At 40.7% G+C, this 24897-nt stretch overlaps 1 protein-coding gene across 5 annotated transcripts in view; it reads left to right on the forward strand.

Moving 5' to 3' along the window:
• Positions 1 to 938: 938 nt before the first annotated feature.
• Shtn1 (shootin 1) overlaps positions 939 to 24897 on the forward strand; it is a 112430-nt gene continuing 88471 nt past the window's right edge. For 3 of the 5 annotated variants that reach the window (XM_074078224.1, XM_074078228.1, XM_074078227.1), the window contains exons 1-2: positions 1579 to 1879; positions 15233 to 15285. In XM_074078224.1, coding sequence (XP_073934325.1) covers positions 1822 to 1879; positions 15233 to 15285 — 111 coding nt within the window. In that variant the 5' untranslated portion in view covers positions 1579 to 1821. Of the gene's footprint in view, positions 1181 to 1578; positions 1880 to 2049; positions 2182 to 15232; positions 15286 to 24897 lie in introns of those variants that run through there. The other 2 variants (XM_074078225.1, XM_074078226.1) reach the window with 2 other exon arrangements.

The raw sequence follows: 24897 nt of genomic DNA on the forward strand, positions 1-24897 counted from the left end.
CTAGCTGCCCTAGAAAAGTTAGATAGCCATGGCTTGTCACTCAGATCTCTTGGATTTATTTTTTCTGCAGACCAATTATTTCTCTTTCCACGTATTCATATTTCACATCGTGGAGTATGAATTTTCTCACATTGCCCGCCCTTCTTTCAACTCTGAGGACTAAAGGTAATCAGCAGGGCAAAGTCCTGCTGGTTATCTCCTGGGATCTTAACAGTAGTATCTGCAGGTATTTGAGCTATTTTGTAAACGCTAAGGAAAGGACTGAATAACAAAAACCTCATGTTTTTTAACGTTTCAAGCTTTTAATTCACTCTATTTAAAAATACTATTGCCTCTTTAGACCAAATTATGCATACTGAAATACTATGTTACCATTTTAGAAAAGGAGAAAGCAGAGCTTCCATTTTTTCAAAATTTATTTTGAGCTAATATTTAGTAATGAATACCAGAAAGATACTGGTCAGAGTTTACCAAAATGCCAGCCTTCCTTCCCATTAATGGGAAGCACTCTGTGTGTGTGTGTGTGTGTGTGTGTGTGGTGTCCTACCTAAGAGCTTAGAGGTAGTGAGAAAATCCAAGCTGTGTAGTCAGTCTAACTCGGTTTAGATTTATCTTGGATGCTTAATGATTGGTGTAAAAGAACTGTGCCTGTCTCAGGTTATAATTAGCGACCATAACTCTTTTCTCAGACCCATAATCTTAAAATAAATAAAGAGCTTCTTAATTCTGGATTTAGTGTTTTCATCATCTTCCTCTCCCTGTTCAATCCTTCCAGCTCTTCCTGAACATTCGGTGTTGTTATCATTCTCATTCTTTAGATGAAATTCAAACAGTGCAGAAGACTTCGACCAGCAGACAGGGTTAGGGAACAGCGGCCTTTGAACCAGGCAGGCCTGTTGCTCTCTCTCCTGGTTAGGGTCCACCCCACAGCTGGGTTTAAATGGCAGAGGGTAGTGAAGAGGCACAAGTGCTGGGCTTCGTTTCATAACACCACACAGCTGTGTGATCTTGGGCACCCAAACTGCAGTGACAGCCTCTCTAGAGTGAAGGTCCTCCACGGGAACCAGATGATCCACACCGGCCTCCAGGCCTTCTGATTGCCTCGCCAACCTGGCGTGGACAGAGGTGCACAGAAGAGGACTGTGCTGGAACTGCCACGCCCTCCCTCCCGCACTGTGCGGTGGGTACTCAATCTCGCTGACCAGCCTGCAACGTGCACCTGCAAGGCGGATTGGCCTGTTTCGCTCCTTGCTGTGCTTGGAAAGGTGCACAGTGTAGGATCTCGAGGGTACCTAGGTCGTCCAGCACCGCACCCCCAGGGACCCTGCGTGGGAACCAGGGAAGGAACCTGGTTGTTTCGTGTGGGCGGTTCTTTGGAGGGGGGGCTCTCCCGCAGCTGCAAAGTGGGGTTCCCTCAGGCGCGGCCTCGGGTCTGGGGTGGTGGCGGTGGCGGAGAACCGGGTGCGGGAGCGGCCACCCGCAGGGGCGCACGTCCTCTCGCCTGCGCTTGCTGGCCTTGGGGGGAGGATCCAGGGCGCAGTGGCCGCCACCTCCCGCTGTCCCCGCCCCACTCCCAGCCCGGCCCGGCCCGGCCCGCCCGGCCCGCCTGGCCCGCCTCAGGTGCAGCGGCCGCGGCGGGCGAGAAGGTGCGTGGGGATGATCTCACTCGCGCGCTCCAAGCCAGGAGGAGGAGGAGCGGGAGCGAATCCAACTTCCGGGTAGTGTCGCCGCACGCCACCGGCATCTTGCTTTTTCTTCCCCTCCCCTGGGTCCCCCTCGCTGCTCCCTCCTTTCCTTTTATTCCCAGCCCCACCCGCCAAAATGAACAGCTCAGACGAGGAGAAGCAGCTGCAGCTCATCACCAGCCTGAAGGAGCAAGGTAGGCGCCAGGTGTGGGAGCCGCGGCCCGGGCTGCGGCAGGTGAAGCAGGGCGGGGGGCGTTGCGGCCGACGCGGTCACCCCGCAGCTCCGTCACCTTGGAGCAGCGCCCTCCGCGCGCGCCCTGCGCGCCTTGGAGAGCCCAGAGCCGGGGATGAGGTGCGAGGGTCCGGGAGAGTCGGGCCTGGCAGCGGGAGAAGCGCTGCCCGCCTGGGCCGGCGATCGCAGCCCTGGGGAAGGGACAGGCCAACGATCGGCGCGGACCAGGGGGGCCCGGCACCCGGTTCTACGCGGCAGAAGCAGGTGGGGCAGGATCGCGCGCGGCTCGGGGCGGCCCAGCTGACCGCGCTCCTAGCCGTGGCCCCACCCTTGCACAGTTTGCGCGCTCCCGGGCCTGCAGCTCTGCTCCACAGCCCTCCCAGCCTTGCACTGGGGTTTGGGGCTTGTTCCTCTTTCCTTCCCAGGCTGGGATTTTTCTGATCACGATGTGTGTGTGTGTGTGTGTTTTAAACCACTTCCCATTTTTAGCAATTTATTAGTCGGCAAGTCAATACCCTGTCTGTGTGAGGCTTTCTGAGGGAGCCAGGCCCTGTTCCTGCATTTCTTCACAGCTTGGGAACTGGGGATTATCCCTCAATAAAGACCTGTTTTAAACCGATTATTTTCATCACTTACCACACTGAACAAAGCCAGATCAGACAGCTCCTGTTAACCCAACATTCTTAAATTATTATTGCCCGTACCAAAGGGTGGTTTGAGAATATGGGTCAAAGAAGAACAGAACCATGCAAATTTAGGAAGTAAAAGTGTGTGGGGACATGCGCTTTTGTAAGCGACTTGCTGACATGACCATGGGTTGAACGGGCTCAGAGTTGTGTCTAAACCGGGTAGTTCTCTCCCTTCTGAGTGACTCAGCTCACCCACTCTGTGAACTTGGAGGAGTCTCTTCCCTTCTTTGGATCTTATGGTTTAAAAGTCTTATCTGACCATAGACAAATGTAAGCCAGGTGACTTAATGAGGTCCTGGCCAGTACTGTGACTTGCTGCTACTTGAATCCTCCCATCCCTTTGGAGTCCACATTCCTGGCCAAAAAAAATCTCAACAGGATTGTGTACTGTGTGACCTTAGGGGAAGTTACTTAACCTTACTGACATGAACACAACACAACTCCTCTGTTATCTGTCATCTAGAAAGTTCTAGATAATTGCTAATCTCTTTCTTCTTCCCAGCACCTTCATCTTCCATCCTAGATTAGCCTGAAGTTTTAAAGTCAGGCACTGGTGACTCTAGTGGGGAGGGGATGGGCTAGCAGAATGACTTTATCTGGATTCTCTCAAGTGTTTTAGTGAGCTAGATTCTGTTAGTATTTTATTTCTTAATAACATCTTCCTCTTACCCCATAAAGTATTCTTGAACATGTTCTAGAGTTATAGAACGTTCATTAATAGTAATTTTGGTCAATATCACATCTTTTGACGTGTGGTTAGTTTTCAAATGATAATAAAAATATATAACTTTTATTCTGTATATGATTTCAAGGGCAGAGTAACAATGTAGATTAGCTTACACAGGTGTTAGAATTTTTTCAATGTGATTTTTGTATATCAAAACTAGGGTGTGCATTTGTCATTGGCTCATAGGATATTAACAGTTGACTTACTTCAAGAGTATTTAATTGCTGCTTGACCGTGGAACTAACGGAGGAGCTAGGGATTTGAGGTGAGAACAAAGCAGCTTAATCTTTGGGTCTTCACCTATAATATGACAATTTTGTAAGCTGACGGTGGGTACTACCTGTTAACATGTGCGTCATAATTATCTCTCTAATATGAACAAAGGAACCATTATTGATTAGATGCTTTATTTTTCCTTTTTTAGTGCTGACTAAAAGTAAGTATTCATTCCTTTAACAAATATCGGGTACTTACTGCACGTGAGACCCATGTGCTAGGCTCTGGCATTGGAGAGAGTAAACCAGATAAACCTTCCACCCGCTAAGTTTTCTGTTGAGTACATGGTCATTGACCAAATAATTATGCAAAGAGTTGTACAATTACCATTTGTTTTCTGGGATAGATTCTTAAAAATGAAATTGTTGGATTAGAGGGCATGCATATAATAAAATTTGGCTAGACAGTGCAAATGCTACCCTCCCCCCCCCATGGCTGTATCAGTCCACATCCCCCTAGAGTACCCATATCATCAAGTACTGGTTAACACTGGCTAAGAGTAATCTTTATTAATTTGACAGCTTGACAAATTTTTACCACTCTAATAGGCAAAAATTTGTCTTGCCCTGGTTATTAGAGAGGTTTGAAATTTTTACATGTTCGTTGGTCATTTGGGTTTCTTCAGGTGGTACCTTACTTAAGTGAGTTTTAACCCATTCCTCAGGAGGGGTTCAGAAAGAAGGCTCCTGTCTGCTCCTGTACTGCAGAGCTGACAGCAGCCTTCCCTAATAGGAAGCCTTCAGTGGTGTGGTGAATAAGGTTGCTTTTGACAAAAGTTGTGAAATGTAATGACGGAGTCTGTCATAATATGAACAATCTCTAATTTATACTTACCATTCCCTAAGCTCTATGTCTTATAAATCACACCCACTTCTGAATGACTTCAAAACATTGTATGTTCCCTTCTAGTGAATGGTGTAATTAGCTATATTATGTCTTTCTAGAAAGTTATATTATGTCCCTTTAAAAAAAAATAACCAGTGTGTGATAGCTTATGTTCAAGCAGATGTTGAGGTAATGAGGTAATTCTCCTTTTGTCTTTTTTTGGGCTTTATTTTATTGGACTGATTGACATCTTTAATGCACGAAGACATGGCAACTTTGGATACTATTTCCGATGCATATTTCCTAGCTGCTAAAGTGGACATTTCCCTTACAAAACATCATACAATTTTCTCTCGCTGCAGAATTCTGTTGGAAAATGATACACTTAGTTCAGCATTTGTTTAAGGTGCATGATTTTCTGTGTAATTCATTCAGCTCACATGCACTGAATATTCATCGCCAGGCACTATGCTAGGCATCAGAGATAAAGAGATGAATAAGACCTTGTCCCTGCTGGTGAGGAGGTCCTTGTCTATAGATGGTGGCAGGCATGTCAATTCCAGGAAGAGTGTCTGATTGACGTATTTGGGGTCATGGATTCAAGTCATTTGACCAAGGAACATCCTCATTGGCAATGTCCACATTGACCCAAAGCCACCCTGAAGGGAGGATGCAGCCTGGTCTGACACAAATGACAGGTGCCCACTAGACTGGTCAGCAGAGTAGTGCCATGTTACTTGGAGCATGTTGATGAAGTTTTGAAGAAAGCAATTGCTGCTTAATGCAAATTTTGTGTGTGTGTGTGTGCATGTGTGTGTATATGGTGCTGGGGATTGAACTCAGAGCCCCTCATGCATGTTAGTCAAGTGCTCTACCACTGAACTACAGCCCCAGCTCTGTAGGTAATAGCAAGGAAGAATCTTCTCTCTGAACACCCTCCTGGAGAATGGGTTTATGTTTTAGACTTAAAACTCACTGAAGAAATCACTGGAATAAAATGGTTGCCTTGGTTTCAGGTGTGCACTTGGCTGTATACCAGTGGTTTTCAGAGAGTGGTCCAGGGGCCAGTGATTTCTGAATCACCTGGTACCTAGTAAATTACAGTTTGCCCCCAAAGTCCATGGCCGCTGCTAAAGAGACAGCAGCTGGGCAGCTCTGCACAAGAAAGACCCTCAGCCTGGCCTGAGGAGCTGCAACCAATAGTAAGAACTCCACCATTTGCTAACTCTTGTCTTAGGAGGTGAATCTTACTTCTGCTTTAAAAAATTAAATTATAAAATAAAGACATGCTGATAGAAAACAAATACATGTGGAAAGTGAAAGGTACACCTTATCCATCAAACGCATTGTTTCTCAGTCTTTATTATCAGTTTCCTAAAGGAGCATCTTTTAGCAGTTAATGTGCCGTGACCATTCGGAGGGCCATAAGCCATTGTTGTAACTGAGAATATCAGTACCCCCCATGCCTGCTTCAATCCTAATTTCCACTCCTCAGAATTATCTGCTGTCAACCTTTTGCTGTATTTCTTCCAGAAATTGTAGGCTTCTATCTACACATGTATTGTGTCCCCTAACACGTCATTTTTAACATCAGAACATACAGGATTAAACCATTAAAATTGATTAGTGTTCCACTGGAGGAATCTTTCAGAATGTATTTAATGTCCTCTGGAGGATGGTTCTTTTTTATTGTTTATTTATTTTGCTATTAAAAATAATGTTTTTGGTAATGGATTAGAGATGGCAATGACATGCTATGGTCATTAGTTTAATGTAGACACAGGCAGTTACATGTAGAATTATTTACAAGCATCTGCATATATTTGGGTTAGTATACCCATGTGTGTTATTGTTCTCTGTCACCTGAGAGTTTAGATGTACCAGTAGCAATGAACACATTAGCACCTAGAACATTTGTGTTCACTCAACCCTCCAATAAAGGGAACAAGGTTCTAAGGAAAAGTGGCTGATTCTAGAATTGGGGCAGGAACTATAAGGCCAGGGCATCTTGTAGTGCCAGAAACTAAGAAAGTGCTCAAACTAATAAGCCCACAATGATAGGATTATATAAAAGAGACACTGAAACCAATTGAAGGAACTTTCAATGGCCAAAGATGGCCAAACAGGTTGAAAAACAAAATATTGGATTATAACCCAAAGTATAAAATAAGTATTCAGAGTCCATACTTATAGAAGTGATGGAGTAAATCAGCAGAGAATGAGCAAATCCCCCTTGCAGAACAATTCTATTTGATAAACACCCCTTAAAAAGAGTCTAATTCTCCCATTCTTAAATGGAGGCTGTACATCTTCATAGTCCCAAAGATCACAGTAAAAAAGGAGAATAGGGTAACTTTACGATGGGAACACCAGCTCAGCTAGGTGATCAAGGTCAACAGCATCAGTGATGAGTCCTGTTGCTGATATGTGTTCTTGATATGATGCAATTGGCAGTCCATCTCTGTTGTCTTCCCCTAAAAATCTGCAAGCCCAATCTAGTCATAAGGAAGATACCAGACAAATCCCAATTAAGGCACATTCTAATGAAGCACCTGACCAGCAGTTCCCAAAACCTAAAGGTCTAAATAAGCAGACAAGCAAAATAACAAAAATCTGTCAAGGTCATAAAAACTAAGGGAAGTCTGAGAAACTGTCACGGCTGTCTAACTGGAACATGGTATGCATCATGGGATCCTAGAAGAGAAAAAGGACATTAGATAAAAATGAAGGATCTCTGAATAAAATATAGACGTTAGTTCATAATAACATGCTGATGTGAGTCCATTAATTATAGCAATGTACCATATTACTGTAAGATGTTAATAATGGGGAATTTGCAGTCTGCCATCCAGTGTAATGGGTTCCACATCTGTGGATTCAACCTACTTCAGATTGAAAACATTTGGAAAAAAAAAACAGAATATACACAGGATTTTTCTCATTATTATTCCCTAAATAATAGCATATAGCAACTATCTACATAGCACTTGTATTGAATTAAGTGTTATAAGTTATCTGAAGGTGATTTAAAGGCTGTAGGAGGCTGTGCATCACTGCATTTAAGGGACTTGAGCATTTCTAGGTTTTGGTGTCCTTGGTGATCCTACAACTAAGCTCCTGCAGGTACCAAGGGACCACTGCACTATCTCTGCAGTTTTTCTATATCTACAACTTATAAAATTAAAGTTTACTAAAAAAATATTGCTGCTTACCTTCTTGTGTATATATATATATATATATATATATATATGTACAATTTACATATATATATGTAAATTCAGCTGTGGGAAAGAAGTTTTCTTAATTTGTTTTTAAAGTTACAAATAATAATTGTATATATTTATGTAGCACAGAATTGGGGCAGGAAAAATTCTTTCTTTTTTTGGGGGAGGTACTGGGGTTTGAACTCAGGGCCTCATGCTTGTTAGGTAGGCACTCTACCACTTGAGCCACTCTGCCAGCCCAGAAAGATTCTTAAAAGTGGAACTGATGGTTCCAAAAAGTATGTATATTTTAAACTTTGTTCTGCTTTAGATTTATTTATTTAAATTCATTTTTTGTTGTGCTGGGGATGGAACCCACGTGTGCACGCTAGCCAAGCACTACCACTCAGCCATATCTCCAGGCTACAGATTTTGTTTAAAGCACAAGTTAGACTTTGCTTTAAAATGTAGAAAGAACACAACTTTTCTTTTTCCTTATCACGTTAGCTAAAATCCAGCTATGGTTGTGTCTGTGTATTTGGTTTTTTTTTTTTTTTTAATAAGACTTTTTTGAGAACTTTTGGGATTACAGAAAGATTCTTCTGAATTAGAGAATTCTCACATTCCTCCTCACCTTCCCCCATCTCTGTTTCCATTATTACTAATGTCTTGTCTTCATTAGTGGGGTAAATGTGTTAGAGTTGATGAGGGATATTGACACATTGTTATTAACTGAAGTCCATGCTTTCTATTAGGGTTCATTCTTCGTATTGATCTATGGGTCTTAACCAGTGTCTGCGGTGTCTCCACCATTACAGTGTCATATAGAATAGTTTCGCTGCTCTAAAAACTCCCTGTACTCTACTCATCATTGCTCCCTTTTCCTACTCCTGCCAACTACCCAACTCTTTATTGCGTTTTCCAGAACATCATTTAGTTGGAATCTTGCCAGATGTAGCCTTTTCAGATTGGCTTCTTTTGCTTAGCAGTATGTATTTAAGTTTCCTCTTGGTCTTTCTGTGGCTTGATAGCTCCCTCATCTTTTCTTGGCATTAAGTAATATTCCACTCTCTGGATGTACTATAGCTTGTTCATCCATGCACCTAATTGAACACTGTCTTGGTTGCTCCCAAGTTTGGGTAGTTTCATGTGGTAGTAAGGTATGGAAGTGCTCTATAGATCGTAGTGTTGTGATTGGATCTTAGCAAGCCTGTGTCCCTGGGCTGTGACCTCACAAGTTTTCAGTTTTGTTTTGTTTTTTTTCCCTTAGGTGAACAGGAAAGCTAGAAGGAGCTGGATTTGGGTGTTTCCTCCCTGAAGTCTGTTAGGCTTTGGTAATAATTTCTCTTGAGGTCAGGTTCTGGGCATATTTCAGAATGGCTCGTTTTCTCCTCTGCCTTCTAGAAGTAGTAGGGAAGTTTGATCTGTAGTGCATGAATCTGATAGAGTTCCCAAAGGAAAAACCCACAAAGCCCCTGCCCCATTAACCTGGGCCTCCTTGACATTTTTAAACTCTAAAACTTATTCAAATGGAGCCTCTAACAATTTGCCAGTCGTAGTTTATGTTTTCCTGTCTTGGTGCTGGTTCTTTTTTTGGGGGCAGGGGAGTGGTGTTGGGGTTTGAACTCAGGGCTTCACGCTTGCTATGCTGGCTTGGCAGGCAGGCACTGTACCACTTGAGCCACTCTACCAGCCCATTGGCACAGGTTCTGAGGAGGCTTCTGCTCCTGGGCATCTGTTCCCAAAAGTTGTGATCCCCTGTATCTGCCTTGTTTCTCTCTAATTTGGGGGTAGTGCCTACCCTGTGACTTCATTTCTCTGATGGATCTAAGAAGAATTGTTGATACTCAGTTTGGTCTATTTTTTTGTTATGAGGATGCCAGATCAGAAATCCAACTTACATATGTATTTTCAAGATACTCAGTTTCATTCTTTTCTGTTGGCTAATTTGAAGTCATTAATATAGTTTGTTGAAGGTACTTCTTAAGTATCATTAATTCATTAACACCAGACTGTGTTTTACCTACTTGAATAAATCTCAGGTTTGCCATAATTTCTTTGCTGATGTGAAATCTGTCACCTTTGTTTTTCGATCAGCAGTGTTTTCCTCAGCTTTTATAATGACTTAATTAACAAGTGAGATATAAATGGCTTCTCTTTCTACTCTGGCTTTAAGAGGAGGACCTATTGGAATGTGTGCAGACGGGAATCACGTACTAATTGAACACAATCTTTTATGACTCATGTCCTCATTCCCCATTAGTAAGGTTTCAAGGCTCCCTGAGTCTCAAAGGTACAAACTGAATGAATGCAAATCTACATTAGAAGATCTCCTGAGGCAGTGTTTTTCTGGTTACATTTGGTGGTTATTTAAAGCTTCATTTTTATTAAATATCTTGATGTAACATATGATTTGAGACCCTACAATGGGAGGAGAATGTGTGCTCTTTCATGATTCGCTCCCGTGAATACCTAGATCCATTCTTCTTTCCTTCTCAGTTTAGTGCGTGTTTACCAAATGCCCACTCTATACCAGCCATTGTGCTAGATGGGGCATCTGAATAAAGCCATAGTCTTTGCCCTAGAGGATTCTTTCCCATTTAGTGCTTTGTTGAATTACACACAGTAATAATGCTCTGTAATGTCTATTTGCATGAATGACTTTGGGAATTAGTAGACAGGTTCTTACTATGAGATGCGATTTATCTAGGCATTTTTGTGACTTCCTTTGTAAAACAGAGATGTTAATGTTTGGCTTAATTATTTTGCATCACAGATTTGTATGAACCATTCATTCATTCATTCATTCAATGTTGTGAACGCTGTACTTGGTATTCTGCTGAATAGAAGGCAAATTGCAATCAGTTGAGTGGAAGAAAATTCAAGAAAATAGACCTATGTGCAGATAATTTATAGTGTTATATGTAGGGGGCTCTAATAGAGGTATAGGCTGATGTACAGATATCCAAAATGCTTCTTTCAGGTTTTGGATTTTTTTGGATTTTGGAATATTTACATAGACTTTTCCATTTGATCATCTCTAATTCAAAAATCTGAAGTCCACACTCAAAAAGTTTCAGATTTTGGAGCATTTCATATTTTATAGTTTGTATTAGGATGCTCCACCTATATATGAACAGGGTACTCTGGTGGCATATTAAAATAAATATAAGTGCTGATTTTGCCTGAGGTGTAAGGAGGAGAGCTTCTGAGAAGAAATGACAGTTAACTTGCATTGTGAAGGGGGTAATGGGGAAGACCCTGCAGGCAGAGGGGAACATATTTGCAAAGGCACCTAGGTGTGCAAGAACTTAGAGGGCTCAGGGAAGCACTGGGACTTGGGGGTGCGATAGAGTGGGTTGTGGTCTCTGAGGCTGAATGGCAGGAAGAGAGTGGGGTTCCAGATGCTAAGGTTTTTGGAGGTTTTTAGGCAAGAAAACAAAATAAGAAATTTGCTTTGTCCATATGCTCACTACAGTGTGAAGAGTAAACAACCTTAAGAGAGAGGGAAGCTAAAGCTAGATAGGAGGGTTTGTCATAATTGAGGGGCTGAGTTAGGGCTGAGATACTGGCTGCAAGGATTAGCAGATTGAAGGGGCAGCTTTTAGAGATGAGAGTTTGATAGTCCTTTGGTGGTAGAAGAAAATAGACTCAAGAATGATTCTGTGGATACTAGCTTAAGGACTGTGTGAATGATGACCACAGGAAGCAGGAAATTTGAGAGAAGGGTAGGTGCTGAGGCGTTGTCTAACAGGTTGAGTATGAGGTGCTTTGAGTATGGTTAGATAAGAGATGCTCAGTATAGTACTGGCCGGTGGAACTTTCTTCTGTGTTGGGAAGATTCTGTGTCCAATGTCCTGTGTGGTATACCCTTGCCACTGTGAAATGTGACTAGTATACCTGAAGAACTGAACTTTACATTTTATTTAATTGATTACAATTAAATTCGATTGATTACAATTGAAATTGCTGCTTGTGGCTAACGGTTGCCATGTTGGGTCGTGCAGGTGTAGAAAGTGTGGGTTGGAAATGCTGATCTGGAAATGATTCTAGAAGGGAGGAACATTAGTCTATGGAACGGAGAGGTTTGCTGGGATGCTGGCCTTCTAGTGCTAAAACGGACAATTCCAGGCAAGCCATGACAGTTGTTAACCTTCACCAGAGGTGGTGTTCGTGGCCTGTAGTTATGAACTTTAGTTGTCATAGTTTTGAAGCAACTAAGTCTACTCAGTTGCTTCCTTGGCTGGCTATGTCGTGATTTGTGGCTTGGGAAGAAAACTTGGCATTAGGGAGTTAGAAAATGGAAAAGCAGCATGATTCCTGAAACACGTGCTCTGCCTGCTATTCTCCTTGTTTTCTCCAACATCTTCCTTTTTCTTCCATTCTGTACTGTTGCGTGGTAGTTTCCCACCTTGGCTACACATTAGAATCACCTGGAAACTCACTTCTTAAAAAAACAAAAAGGCAGTAAAAGTGCCTAAACTGTACCCCAAGTTAATTAAATCAGAGTCTTGCAGGGGTGGTTTGCAGTGTGGAGAGGGCACAGAGTCTATGTGATTGCAAAGCCCCTCAGCTGGTTCTAATGTGTAGCCAGTATTGAAAGGTATGGCTCTGAGACATGCTTCCATACCTTCATTACACTTCTCTACAACACGGTTTGTACTTGACATTTAGTCCTCTACCCTCTCTTTATTTGATACCTGGGTTCCGGAGGCTTTTTTCATCTTTTCGATCACATAGAACAAAAGTAAGCCCAAAACCCAGAGCATCAGACGGCCATCTAATTTCTTGTCATGCCCTGGGTGTTTGATGAACTTTACTGTTTTGATTGTAATTACCCTGGCTAACACATATGGGACACTTTCTGTGCCTGAAACTCATGTATGACTCATTTATGCTTCCTTCCGACACCATGGAAGGCACTGTTTTCTAGAGGAGGATCCCAAGACTCAGAGAGAGTAACTGATTTGCCCAAGTTCCCCTCTTTCCATAAATGTTCAGGCTGGGAGTAGGCCACACATTTTAATTATTGTCTTGTATGACTTTACAATGCAATGACACATACTGTACTTGTAAACCCGAGAGGGAGGTAAAATTTGCCAAGCAGTGAGGGTCTTTTCTATTGCAGAGAACTGGTCACATTTAGCTCTTCTTAGACACTGGTTAATTCAGGATCTAGAGGATCTCTTATCAAATCACTAGAGGTGTGTAAGCTTACTTTAAAAAATTTTCACACTGAGAGCCTGTTCTGATACAGTGAGGCTTTCTCTGTGACCCCCTTAACTTTGTCACAAAAGGAGCAGCTGAGCAATAAGACCACTTTCAGTGCTGAGGGTGGGGCTACATATGTCTTCACTGTGATATGATACACATGTGTGGGTATATATTTGTGTGTAAATAAGTATTGTTTAGGGGAGTGGGCTTGGTTTTCCAACTTTAGAATAAATGTTTTTCTTTCCTTTTTGTCTCATCCCCCAGTTACCCCCTGCCTGTTACCAAGGGGTTGATTTCTTTCCATACGTTCCCTTTCCTTGTCTTGTAGCTCACTTTATTTTTTTTTAAAGCTGCACGTAATCACAAGAAAGCATATTTTCAATGGTTTCTAGTAAATTATGATAGATGAATTCTTAATTAATGCTTTTGATAATGACCCAGTAATGGGGAGTTTACAGTGTTTCATCTGGGTCCTGTTGGCAATATAATGGGAGAATAGCATGGGTGTTTTCTGAAAGCCTTCAAAGCCATTATCCAATGTCTTAAAAAAAATTCTTAATGTCAATACAAGATTATGGTTTTATAATATGCCATTATTGTTTGTGTGTCTACAAGTAGGTCACCAATAATAGATGTTAAATCAATTTTGATTTTTCAACTTCATGTACAGATACTTTTAAATGTCAAGTAAGCTAAGTCTGGATAAATATTTATTTATATATATATATATATTTTTTTTTTGATGCAGTGTTAGATATGGTAATAAGATTTAGGACCATAACCACAGACTACCCAGTGGTATAAGTGCATATTTTTAGACTCTCTCTCTTAGTTAAAAAGAGGCACATCTAATTGATTTTTCAGATTCAAGGACATCAGTTTGCATTTAGTTGTTGTGTATGTGGTGTAGGGGGGCTGACGCACAGATGAAGTGTGAGGGCTTCATTCTTTGGCCATCAAATCTTTCGTGTTGAAAATGTAATCATTCTCCAAAGTGCTGTATCTTTACATATATACATTCAAAACTATTATGCTATTTAATAAGGCCCAAGGGCCTTATTAAAGTGTGTGTGGCTTCAGTAAAATTGTCTATTAGTTTTTTTCTTTCTTTTTTGGTTGTGCTGGGGGTTGAATTCGGGGCTTTGCACTTACTAGGTAGGTGCTCTACCACTTGAACAATGCCCCCCTATTAATTCTTATTTTATATTTGTGGTGGTAATAAAACTTCTGGACATTGGTGATGCAATCCCATAAATATTTGTTAATTTGAATTCAGTTTTGAGGATTTCTATGCTACCTTTGCAGCAGGTATTCTGAAACCTTTAGATCACTACTGGAAGCAGAGTGTGTATTTTGCCACGTTAATTGTTTACTTCTGGGGTGTTCTCTGCCCTAGTGGCTAAAAGCATGCATTTTTAGAATTAATAACCAGATTATCTGGGATGGTTTCAGATTTTTTTATTTTTGTCTTCAGATTATTCATAGAAACAGGAAACTCTATTTGTCTTTTTTTTTTTTTTTTAGAAAAATTGATTTTTTTTTTTGTAGTAAATCCCAATTGAATTTTTGAAAAGGTAGAAAGCCAACCTAATGATTCACTGACTCCCTGGTGCCAGTCTAGCCCAGGGCTAGTGTAAGCAGCAGTTTTAGGCTTACCATCCATGTTCTGTATCATCATGAATCATAGATCAGTGCTCTAAACTTTATATTCTCAACTGTGAGGATGTCTAAAAATTGTGCTTTTGCTAAAAGATGAATGTGGAGTTCAGGTTACTTAATTCTTCTAGCAATAGAGGATCATAAGCAGAAAACTCCTTCCTCCCCCAATATAGTTGGAAATATATCTAATTTGTAAATATTCTCAACTTAGAGACTTGAGTCTAGCGGGTTTCTGGTTGTGGCTTGGTTATGACCAGTCTTGTCTAGAATTAATTGTTCTTAGCTTAATGCTCAAAGCAAAAACTTTTTGCTGTGGATAAAGTAGGTGACAATTGAACTGAACGTGCAAGTCTTATTTTATTTTCTAGAGGTCAATTTTCCGAATAAACCTCTGATTATAACACCACAGATTAATAGTGTTGGGAAGAACGTCAGGGACCAAAAGTACTGAGCACTGAAGGGGAGGAGCGCTTTGTTGCAGGTCACGTCTCTCACTTCGTGGGTCTTCCTAATGACCTAGCAAGAGCCGAGGTTTAACTTGGTGAGCTCGCATCTGCTGTGAGCTCTTTTTCTTCTTTACCCTCAGATGCAGAAACCCTCCTCTGACCTTTTCTCTACCAGATCTCAATCTAGTAAATAGTTGATGGGAGTGAGTTGGTTACCGGTTTTCACACAAGTAAACTTTAGATGGAGTTGTAATGTCGCCTTTTCTTTTCTTTTAGCAATAGGCGAATATGAAGACCTCAGAGCAGAGAACCAGAAAACAAAGGAGAAGGTTTGTACTTTGCCCTTTTTTCCCCCTTTTCTTATATGTGTGAAAGCCTAGCCAGCATAGCTCATTGTTCAGCCACCAATTTTAGTTAAATGTGAATGAGAGTTCTTTTTTTTTTTTTCCTTTTCTCTTGTATGTGTGTTTCAAGCTAATATCAACTCCAGGCTCCAGATGGTAAAGAATAGCAGGCCTGCCACAGTGGGCGCAGCTCTGAGAGATTAACCACAGCTAAGTGTTGTGCAGCAAGGCACCAGGCCAAGCAGCACAAGTCCCTAAGAAAGGAACTGTTCCCTAACAATCAGGTTTGGGATTCCGAGGATAGAACTGAAGGCCTGAGATGTTCACTTTTGGGACCCACACTTGTTACATCTTGGAGAGAATTTGGAATTAGCCATTGGTGATCAGTCAGATACCTCCATAAACCTTCTGTGCATTTGCTTCCTGTCTATGTGACTAGCATACTGGAAGTTGAAAAACACCCAATATGAAGAGGAGGAAGCCTGGTGAATGTTTCCAGGGGTTCTGCGGTTTTATTTTTTAACTATTAAATAATTGAATTCTACTCACCTTTACAAACCATGTCCTTTTCGTCTCTGAAAATGTCTCCTTAAGATTTGTGAACATTTGCTAATCCATGTGTTTCTCTGTACATTTAGGGGAGGGGTCACACAGAAGTTCAGAAAAGAAGAGGGACTGAATAGAAAATGTAAAGTAGCAGAGAGGAAGAAGAATTATTGTCCATTTTTGTTTTAAGATATAAGCAAAATTTACTTTTAAAAATTGCTTTTTTGATAGGATAACTATTTTAAAACATTATATTCCTGGTAGAAAAGTAATAAAACAGGTCCCAAGTGGTTATTAAATAAGAAGGTGGCTGTTACTGCTATAAACTGTGAAAGCTCATCCTTAAAACTTCAGGATAAGAACTGGAATAAAAATTGGCAGTGAAGTTGCCAATGGTGTCACACATCTGTAATCTCAGCAAGTAGGAGGCTGAAGCAGGAAGAATATGAGTTTGAGAACAGCCTTGGCTATGTAGTGAGACCCTGGCTCAAAAAACCAAAAATAAACACATAAATAAAATCACAGTAAGCTAAATTTTTGTAGAATTTGTGGTATATTAGGGATTATTTATTGGGCTGTTAAAAATTACATATAATTTTTTTTTGCTCAGATTAATTTGCCCCCTATATAGCTAGAGTATGGTCAATGCTATAAATGGTAAGTACACTTGTTCAAAGCAGATGATAATGGATTTTTAGATTTTTTTCATAGTTTTAAGACTTTTTTTGCCCTTTTAGTTCCAGATGTGCTAAATTAAGGTTAGGTAGTCTGTGGAATTTTTCTCTTTCCTTCATCAGACAACTCAGAGAATGGTGGGCGGGGTGATAAAAATATCCATGCTAGTACAGGTATCTACAACAAGGTAACAATACTACAGAAAATAGTTTGACGAGGAGATTTCCAGTTCTGTCACCATGCTGGGCCTCTCACCCCGAATCACAGACGTCCTGAGGATATGAATAGGGAGAGAGGTTGTGCTTAGCTGGAAGGTCCCTGGTACTCCCTAATTTTAAGCAGATTTACTGGGTGATGCTCAGATCAGAGACCTTGATCCTTTTTCCCAGGATTCCCATCCATCGTTCAGCTCTAGGAGGAGAAGGAGCTGAGAAGTTGTCAGTCAATTGAGTCTCTTTCACAGCTGCTCTTGGCCCAAGAGGAGAAGAGCAAAGCAGGAGAACTCTTTGACCTATAGACAAAAAATCAATAACAGAAGAGGGAGAAGATTGAATTCTTTCTCTTCTCTTTTCTTCTTCTTTAATCCTTGCTTACTGGTAAATTTAGCAGTGCCCTAAAAAAAAAAAATAGGTGTTCTATAAACACCTCCTGTCGGAAGTGATGATGGTGGTTTAACTGAGAGCCACTTTCTGCAGTGAACTGTCTGTTATGCACGTGGAATTATAGGTAAAATGCATTTGGTAAAAGAAGGATTATAAATCACCTCAGCCCATTAACTGTTTACGTGCTTCTCTATACAGAGTATGGCCTAATACTTTTGTAACATCCATAGTCATTATTGACCTTCTTCTGTCCTGATTCTTTAAAAATAACTATTAACAGAAATGGGAAAAAAAGAAATGAAAGCAATATAGAATTCTGTGTGGTTGGGTAAAACAAAAAGTAGAGTGGTTTTAAGTTCACCCCACTCTGTTTACCTTCTGTTAAAAGACTAGCTTGCTTATTACTGCAGATTTTTCCCCAAAAGGGGGGCTGTATTACAAAGGAGGAAAGCATATAATAAAAGCCTTTTATACAACATAGAATGAGTAAAAGCAGCTTTAGTGCCGGAGGTGGTAAATGGAGGACACCATTTTCTCTGGGAAAGCACTTTCCTGTGCCCGGCTGGGTGAGCTTTGTCCAACCCACATCAGCAAATACACACAGTCATCTTTCCCCATGGCCCCAGCCCAGAGTTCAGTTAAACCCATCAGGGATAGACATCTAAAGGAAGGTTTTTTTTTTTTCTTTTGCCATAGTTAATTTTATGTGGGGAAATTTGGCACAAATTTGGGGGTGGGAATCACTGGCAAGGTATTTCTTCCTTGCATGTGTCTCCATCAAGCCTAGCTGTCTTTGTTGCCAGGCCACCCACCTTGTGAATGGGAAGAGGCCATGGATGTCATTCCTTTGGGCAGGATTTTCTGACCTGTTGGAGTCTCTTCTTGTGGAGGCAAGAGGCAGGACACACGCTCTGCAGGCAAGGCAGTTGCTTAAAAGGCTGTGTTTATTAAGAAGCTACTTTGTGACCAGGTATGGTGTCATACACCTGTAATCCCAGCTGCTCAGGAGGTGGAGACAGGAGGATCCAGAGTTCCAGGTCAGCCCAGACAAAGCTAGTGAAACCCTGTCTCAAAAACAAAATACAAATAAGTAGCTCAAGAGATGCAGCTTAGCATCTGTGAGGCTCTGGGTTCAATACCCAGTAACACACACACACTTTGGGATAGCCATGTCCTTATTTCTTGTCTCCTTGGTCAAATGTTCTAAACAGCCCTATGTCAGCACCATTTATTAGAGGAGAGAATGGGGCCTCAGGGCTGGGCTGAGTTTCCTGAGGTTTCACAGCAATTTAGTGACATAGTCTGGATTCAAACCTGGATCTTCTGTGCATGATAGTGCATGCCTAAAATCCCAGCACTCAGGAGGCTGAGTGGCGGATCTGGAGTTTTTTTGGCCATTCTGGGCTACATAGCGAGACCCTGTCTGAAAAACAAACCTGAGTCTTCTGACCTCAGTGTTCTTTTACAAGCAGGTAAACTTACAGTAGTGTATTGACTATTTTTGCACAGAGGTTCTAGTTTTGTTCTTTATTGTTGGTGCATAAATTTTCCACAGCAGATTCTCAGACTGAATACTTTTCTGAGCCATATGTCTTCACTGTCCATTGCTTCACAATAAACCAATCTTATGTCAGGAAAATTCACATATGTACACAACACACACGTACACACAGGCACATAGATCCTGACACAGTGCACCTCAAGGGGAGGAGGAGGAGATTCAGTTGTGGACCACTGTTTTAACTATTTTCCTCTGCAGTCCTCTTTCTTTGGGAACAATGGAGTGCTGGCTGTTCTGTGGTTTTTATCAATGCCTTTGAAGATGGAATCGAACTCTGAGTTTATAAGGAAAGCTTTTTTGAAGGGAAACCTCATTGAACACTTCCTGAGCACCCAAGAATACCGGCAGTGGAATGGGACGAGGACAGAAGGACAAGGCTCCCACTCTTTCCTATGTGACAACTTTTAATAGTGTCTAGTGCTTGGCTTATATGTCCCTTGTTTTTTTTAAAGCTTCTTTAACTGTCTCACAAGCAGAATTAATTGCTTTTTTGTAAGAAACCATCTGCATATTCCTTATGTACTGGTTACATTTATCAGCCAAAATGCATCATTATTGAAATACGAGACAGAAGATGAGTAAGTGGTGTGGGTTGGATTAAAACATAAAATTTGAGATTTTCATGTGTGTGTTTTAGCATCAGAATAAGTGAGGCTCATGGAAAGATGCTACTTGTTACTTTATATTATTTTTTTGCTCATTTTTAAAATGACATCAATAGTATGTGAAAAAGCCAGAGAGCCTCTCACATTGATGTTAAAAGCTCCTCTAAATCTGTATTTTGGGGCATGAGAAAATAGGTGACTGTATTTTGGAGTTGGCCAAATAGAATGTGTTCCTTAGCTTATGTAGCAATCACTGTATCTGAGTGTTAGTCTTGCTTCTACAATTGAAGGGCATTTACTGATGACTCACTCAGGATCTTTGTCATAATCGTTTGGGGTTTTTATCCTATATGGGGGGGAAGAGCCTCATTGAGCTTTGAATGGAATAGCTTTCACATTTTTCAGGGTGGCAGGGGTGTGTGTGTGTGGTGTGCATAAAAAGAAGGAAATCTGTATAATAGAAGAATGTCTGCCATTAAATAGTAAGTATTTACGTTTAATATTATGTTCGGAGATCGAGTTTTGAAGTGCATAAATGTTTAAGTGGCTGATTAAAAGTCGTTTGGGTGAGCTACTGTAACTGCATCAGGCACTTCTGACAGCTTGCCAGGAACAATGAATGAAAAGGGAATGAGACAGACAGTTTCCAAGACTTATTTTTCAAGAAGCAAGATATATGAAACTGTTTGCATCTTGGCTCAGTCATCTATTGTTAAAATTTCTACCTCTTGTGTAATATTCAGAGGTGAAGGTCCCAAAGTATTTTATTTAAAAAAAATCAATAAAGAAGCCACTTTAAAGAGCAAGATATGCATCCATTATGCTAACTGTTCATGCATAATACATCCACATACATGCAGTTTCTTTGAGACAGAGTGGCAAGTGGTTGTGCCAGAGAAAAAGTAATTACTTAGCAGTTTGAAAGTGAAAATGAGTCTCTTATTAACAGCAATCTATCCAGAAACAAAGAGCAAGGATCTCAGTTCTGATGACATGTGTTTCCATCTATCACACAATACCTAGAATTTGGAGAATGCTGCAAGACAGCTCTGGGGGGCAGCTACTTCTTCTTTATTGCCTGTGAAAATTGGAGGGAAAGAACTTTGAATTGGAAGAAAGAAGAACACCAAAAGAGAAAGAGAGTGAAAAGAATTCCTCCCAAGTGGGAATGATTTCATGTATTGTATTCTTTAGGAATAAGAGTGTAGAAATCCAGAAAGCACAGTTGAGTTTCAGCCAGATTTATGTAAGTGGAACAAAAGAATTGTGGATTATTATTAAAATGATTTAATGGTCCTCTTACTGCATCACCAAGGATTCTAAAAACAGGCAAATAAGCACAATTCTGATGCTGTATGCATGTTTAAAAATTTAAATATTATAACAGAACATAAAAGGAATGAACTTTGAGAAAAATGGTGTGGTGTTAAAAGCCTTCCACACTTAGTGTTACCGCCTCTGCTATGTTTCTACAGTAGCACAGTATTTCGTTATATCAGTGTTCTCATAAATTGCTTGTTTCATTGTTACTCTTTTTTGGTGGGTCGTAAGGTTTGTGAGAACAGTGTCCCTGATGATACCCGCCATCTCCCCCACCCCAGTGTTTAACACAGTGCCTGGCAAGTAGCTGTGCTGTGTGGAGTTGTACAGTGCTCAGAAGTCTACTTCAGTCAGCTGTAGGGTATACATTTGCCTATGGTTAGATTGTCACTCACCTCTCCTGGTGGTATATATAGGCAGTGAATGTATGTATTTCTTGGTCCCCAAAATGTCACTTCTAGAGCCTGGCAACAGTTGTGTGTCAGGAAGATAAAAACGGGCGTCTATATTAATGGAAGTGAGACACAGTTCAGAATGTTGAGGTGTTTCTTGAGTATACTAGACACACTACAAAATATAAAGCTGTCGTCATATCTTCATCAATTATCTGTACTTCTGCTAGGCACTGGTAAGAGGACATTGCAGTGCTGACGGTAGAACTAAGGCACCCATTAGGAGGGGGCGGGTAAGGAGGATGCTAGTTCACATGGAAGGGCTTTCCTTTGCCAGCCATCTTGCCAGTGCTCTGAGATCCTGGTTTGGTTTTAGAAGTCAGGTATGTGCCTAGATGAGGCTCAAGTGATCTGGAAAATAGCCAGGGCTTCTGATATTAAGGGCTTTCAAAACCAGAAAAGTCAACCTCCAGTCAATTCACCACTTTATCAAGGGCCAAAATAGAGTTTCTAGAGTACCTGTGCTTGTTTAAATTCACCAGCACACCGGCTTCTGGGTTCTACCCCAGCGCTGAGCTGCAGAGAATCGATGGGTGTCATAGTTGAGGGACGTGGGCCCAAGAACATCTGTTGCTATTGCAGAGACTTCATGAGCAATTCTCAGCACAAAAAGAAGCAGTTTTTACAGATGGTGCAGCTGCGTGAGCAGTGTGGAGGAAAGGGTGGGATGGGTGAGGGCCTTCTGTGTGGAATAAAGATGAAACGCTCTCCCAAACAGACCCATAATCCATGCTAGCTTCTCTCTGTTGGTACGAGAGAAAGATTGCAAGATATGTTTTTTGGATTTATGTAAAATGATGAAATAAGTGGTTGTTTGGATTCTTGCTTAGTAAATGGTTACATCTTTCATATTTTGATCAGCTCTGGTTTGGAATAAGTAAGCTGCATTTGCAGCATGTGTAAATCCCCCCACCCCAACACACACCCTTTCAGCATAGCAGATGGTAAATTTGGTGGCTGCCAGTTCTAGCATAATATAGTTGCAGAAAATAGAAAGCAAAGCAACATGAAGACCCCTGATAGAACACAGCTGGGATTGGGAGACAGCTTGTGTGGGGATCTATTGGTAGTAACTGGAGGGTGGGTATGAGCTGAACTAAATACAGACTGGTTACCCATGTGTTGGACTAAGACTGATGTTGGAACCAAACCAATTATTAAGCAGAACCTGTTCTTAAGAGCAGAGATGATGGATAGAAAGGCTCACTTCTGAGCAGCTGGTACAGGCCTGTTTAAGATGGTTAGGCATTGCTACTGACCAGTAAGTGGGAGCTACATTGGTAATTGGTGATGGCAATTGGTGGCCTTTTTTTTTGGTCCACCTAGTTGGAACACCATCTGTGCTTATGCTGTTGTCAGGCAAAGTCTCAGGGAAAACTGTCTATGTAAGTGAGGACTGGATAAGCCTCTAATTCCTTCAAATGGAATTTTGAGAGGTACACAGAGGGATACAGGTGACATTAAGTCAGAGCACGGCTCTCAAGCAGCAATGCTTAGAGGAAGACAGTTTTTACAGAGCATCTTATACTTCAAGAAATGCCAGATGAGGAAACAAAATTAATTAGAAAGTAAAACACCAGCTGTGTTGCATTTGGCAATACTGACTCAGGTCTTTGAGTCTACTCCGAAACTAGGTTTCATTTTGTGCCTTAGACTATACTGTGCATTGTTGGAAGTGGGATGGACAGACTGGCAGAGTTTGGGGAAAGTCCAAAACAAACAGGAGTCAGTTCTAGTAAACATCAGGAACATTCGTGAAACAGCAGGTCAGCAGTCTCAGAGTTACAGGTTGTATTGTCTGGAGTTGTCATCTGGGATGAGGGATGCTAATATGAGAATCCAGAACGCTGGTGAAAGAGATTTTAAACACCAGAAAGTGATGTTTTTCTGTTAAATTAGAGCTAGAAACTGTGTTAGAATTGCTTTTATTTTTACAGAGAATAGATTTCCATAGGAAACCTTACTGAAAGAAGGTGACTTCTCCTGTAGAAAATGATCTTTGGTCCATCCAGCCTGACTTATTTGGCGTGGTGGTGGGGTGTCTAAGACAGAATTTGGTAGCCAGCTTTGCTGATTTAATCCTGTGTAGCTGCTTCATGCACTCCTGCAGGATGGGGTTGCCCTGTGAACAGAGATGGGCATCTTAACCTTTCAGTGGCTCATTAGGGACTAAACGGGAAAATGAATTGATTGCTTCTTACTTTTATGTTTTTAAAGTATTTTGAAAACCCTGAAAAGAGCAGAAAATAATGTAACCAATACCCACTGCACAGAATTAACTTAAAAAAAAAGAATGCTGTAGGTAAATCATCAATATATATTGAATATATCTATATATAGACCCTTGGTTCATGGGTGGCTGGTTCTAAGGAGACTGAGAAAAATCACACATGCTCGGGGTGCAGAGTTGGTGCTGTACTGCAGATGCTTGATCCATTTTCCCCCAAAACACCACCCAACTTCCGCTAAAGACATAGAACCTTTCAACAAATACCAAATTTTCATTTTCTCATTTAAGTTAAGCACATTCACTTTTTCCTTACTTTGGGGGCACTATTTGCTTTTGGGGAGGCAAATTTTTGCACAATCTAGGGCAGGGAAACCCTCAGTGGATTATAAAACAATTGTAACAGGATACCATGGGGCTGACTGAGAGCTTCTTAACCACTGAGCTGTGTAAAGCATGTGTGGGAATTAAAAAAAATTTTTTTTGAAAGTTCTTTTGATTTTAAATATTTATTTTTTGATCATTCTTGATCAAAATTGTGTGTAATATAAATCCACAAATCAGGTGGGCCTATTGTATAATACAAACATCTGAAAAATTTTTGTGTGCTTAAGGTATAGATTCTGCTACTCCTTTTAATCAACATTACGGTTTTTGAGGCTCAGTTGTGTTGCTATATATATAGATATAATTCACTCATTTCCACTGCTGTAGTGTATTATATGAATATGCCCTGCCTTACTGTTTTTATAAATGCTAAACATTTTTGTCTAGATCACTTCGTACACACTATTAGAGATTTTCTGGTGTAATACCTGGAAGTAGAATCGCTGAATCACAGCGGGCTTGTATTTTCAATTTTTTTTTTGTATTTTCAATTTTGATAGAAGTTTATTTACAGAGTAGTTATACCAGTTTATACATGCAACAGCAGAATGTGAGTGCCAGATTTTAGTATCAGACTTTTTCAGTTTTTGCCAGTCTAATAGATAAAACTATTTCACTGTTTTAATTTGGATTTTTCAAGTTACTAGGGGCATCATAATTTTTTGGTCTTTGAAATTTGAAATTAAAAACACCCAACAAAGCTGGGAATATATAGCTCAGTGTTAGAGCACTTGCCTAGCATGTGGAAGACCGTGGATTTGATCCCAACACTGCAAAAAAAAAAATAAGTAAATAAATAAAACGAAAAAAAGAACGAAAAAGAAAATATCCAGCAAGAGGAAATCCTGATACATGTATATGGCATGTTAGAAATCAAATATAACTTAGGGTTGTATTTTATTTATATGGTTCTTGTAGGGAACTAGGTACTCCCAGGAAATTCAGTTTGTAATTAATACCCTAATAGTTAAAAATCACTTTTTAAAGTTTTAGATACTTCTGATAGAAATATCTTTATAATGTATTATACCTTCCATATTTTATGAAATTCAAGGTAAATTGAGTTCAGTCTTCCTAATGAACGTTTGTGTTTTTAAAAAAGAATCATTAATGCCTTTAGGATCTGTTGAAACATGAGATACTTGTTTCTTCCATACCAGATACCCTAAAAGGTGTTCATGTTTTAATAGTTATTTTTTCCTTTTATGGTCTTTCTTGCCAA

Source organism: Castor canadensis, chromosome 7, assembly GCF_047511655.1.
Source record: "Castor canadensis chromosome 7, mCasCan1.hap1v2, whole genome shotgun sequence".
Taxonomy (NCBI): Eukaryota; Metazoa; Chordata; class Mammalia; order Rodentia; family Castoridae; genus Castor; species Castor canadensis.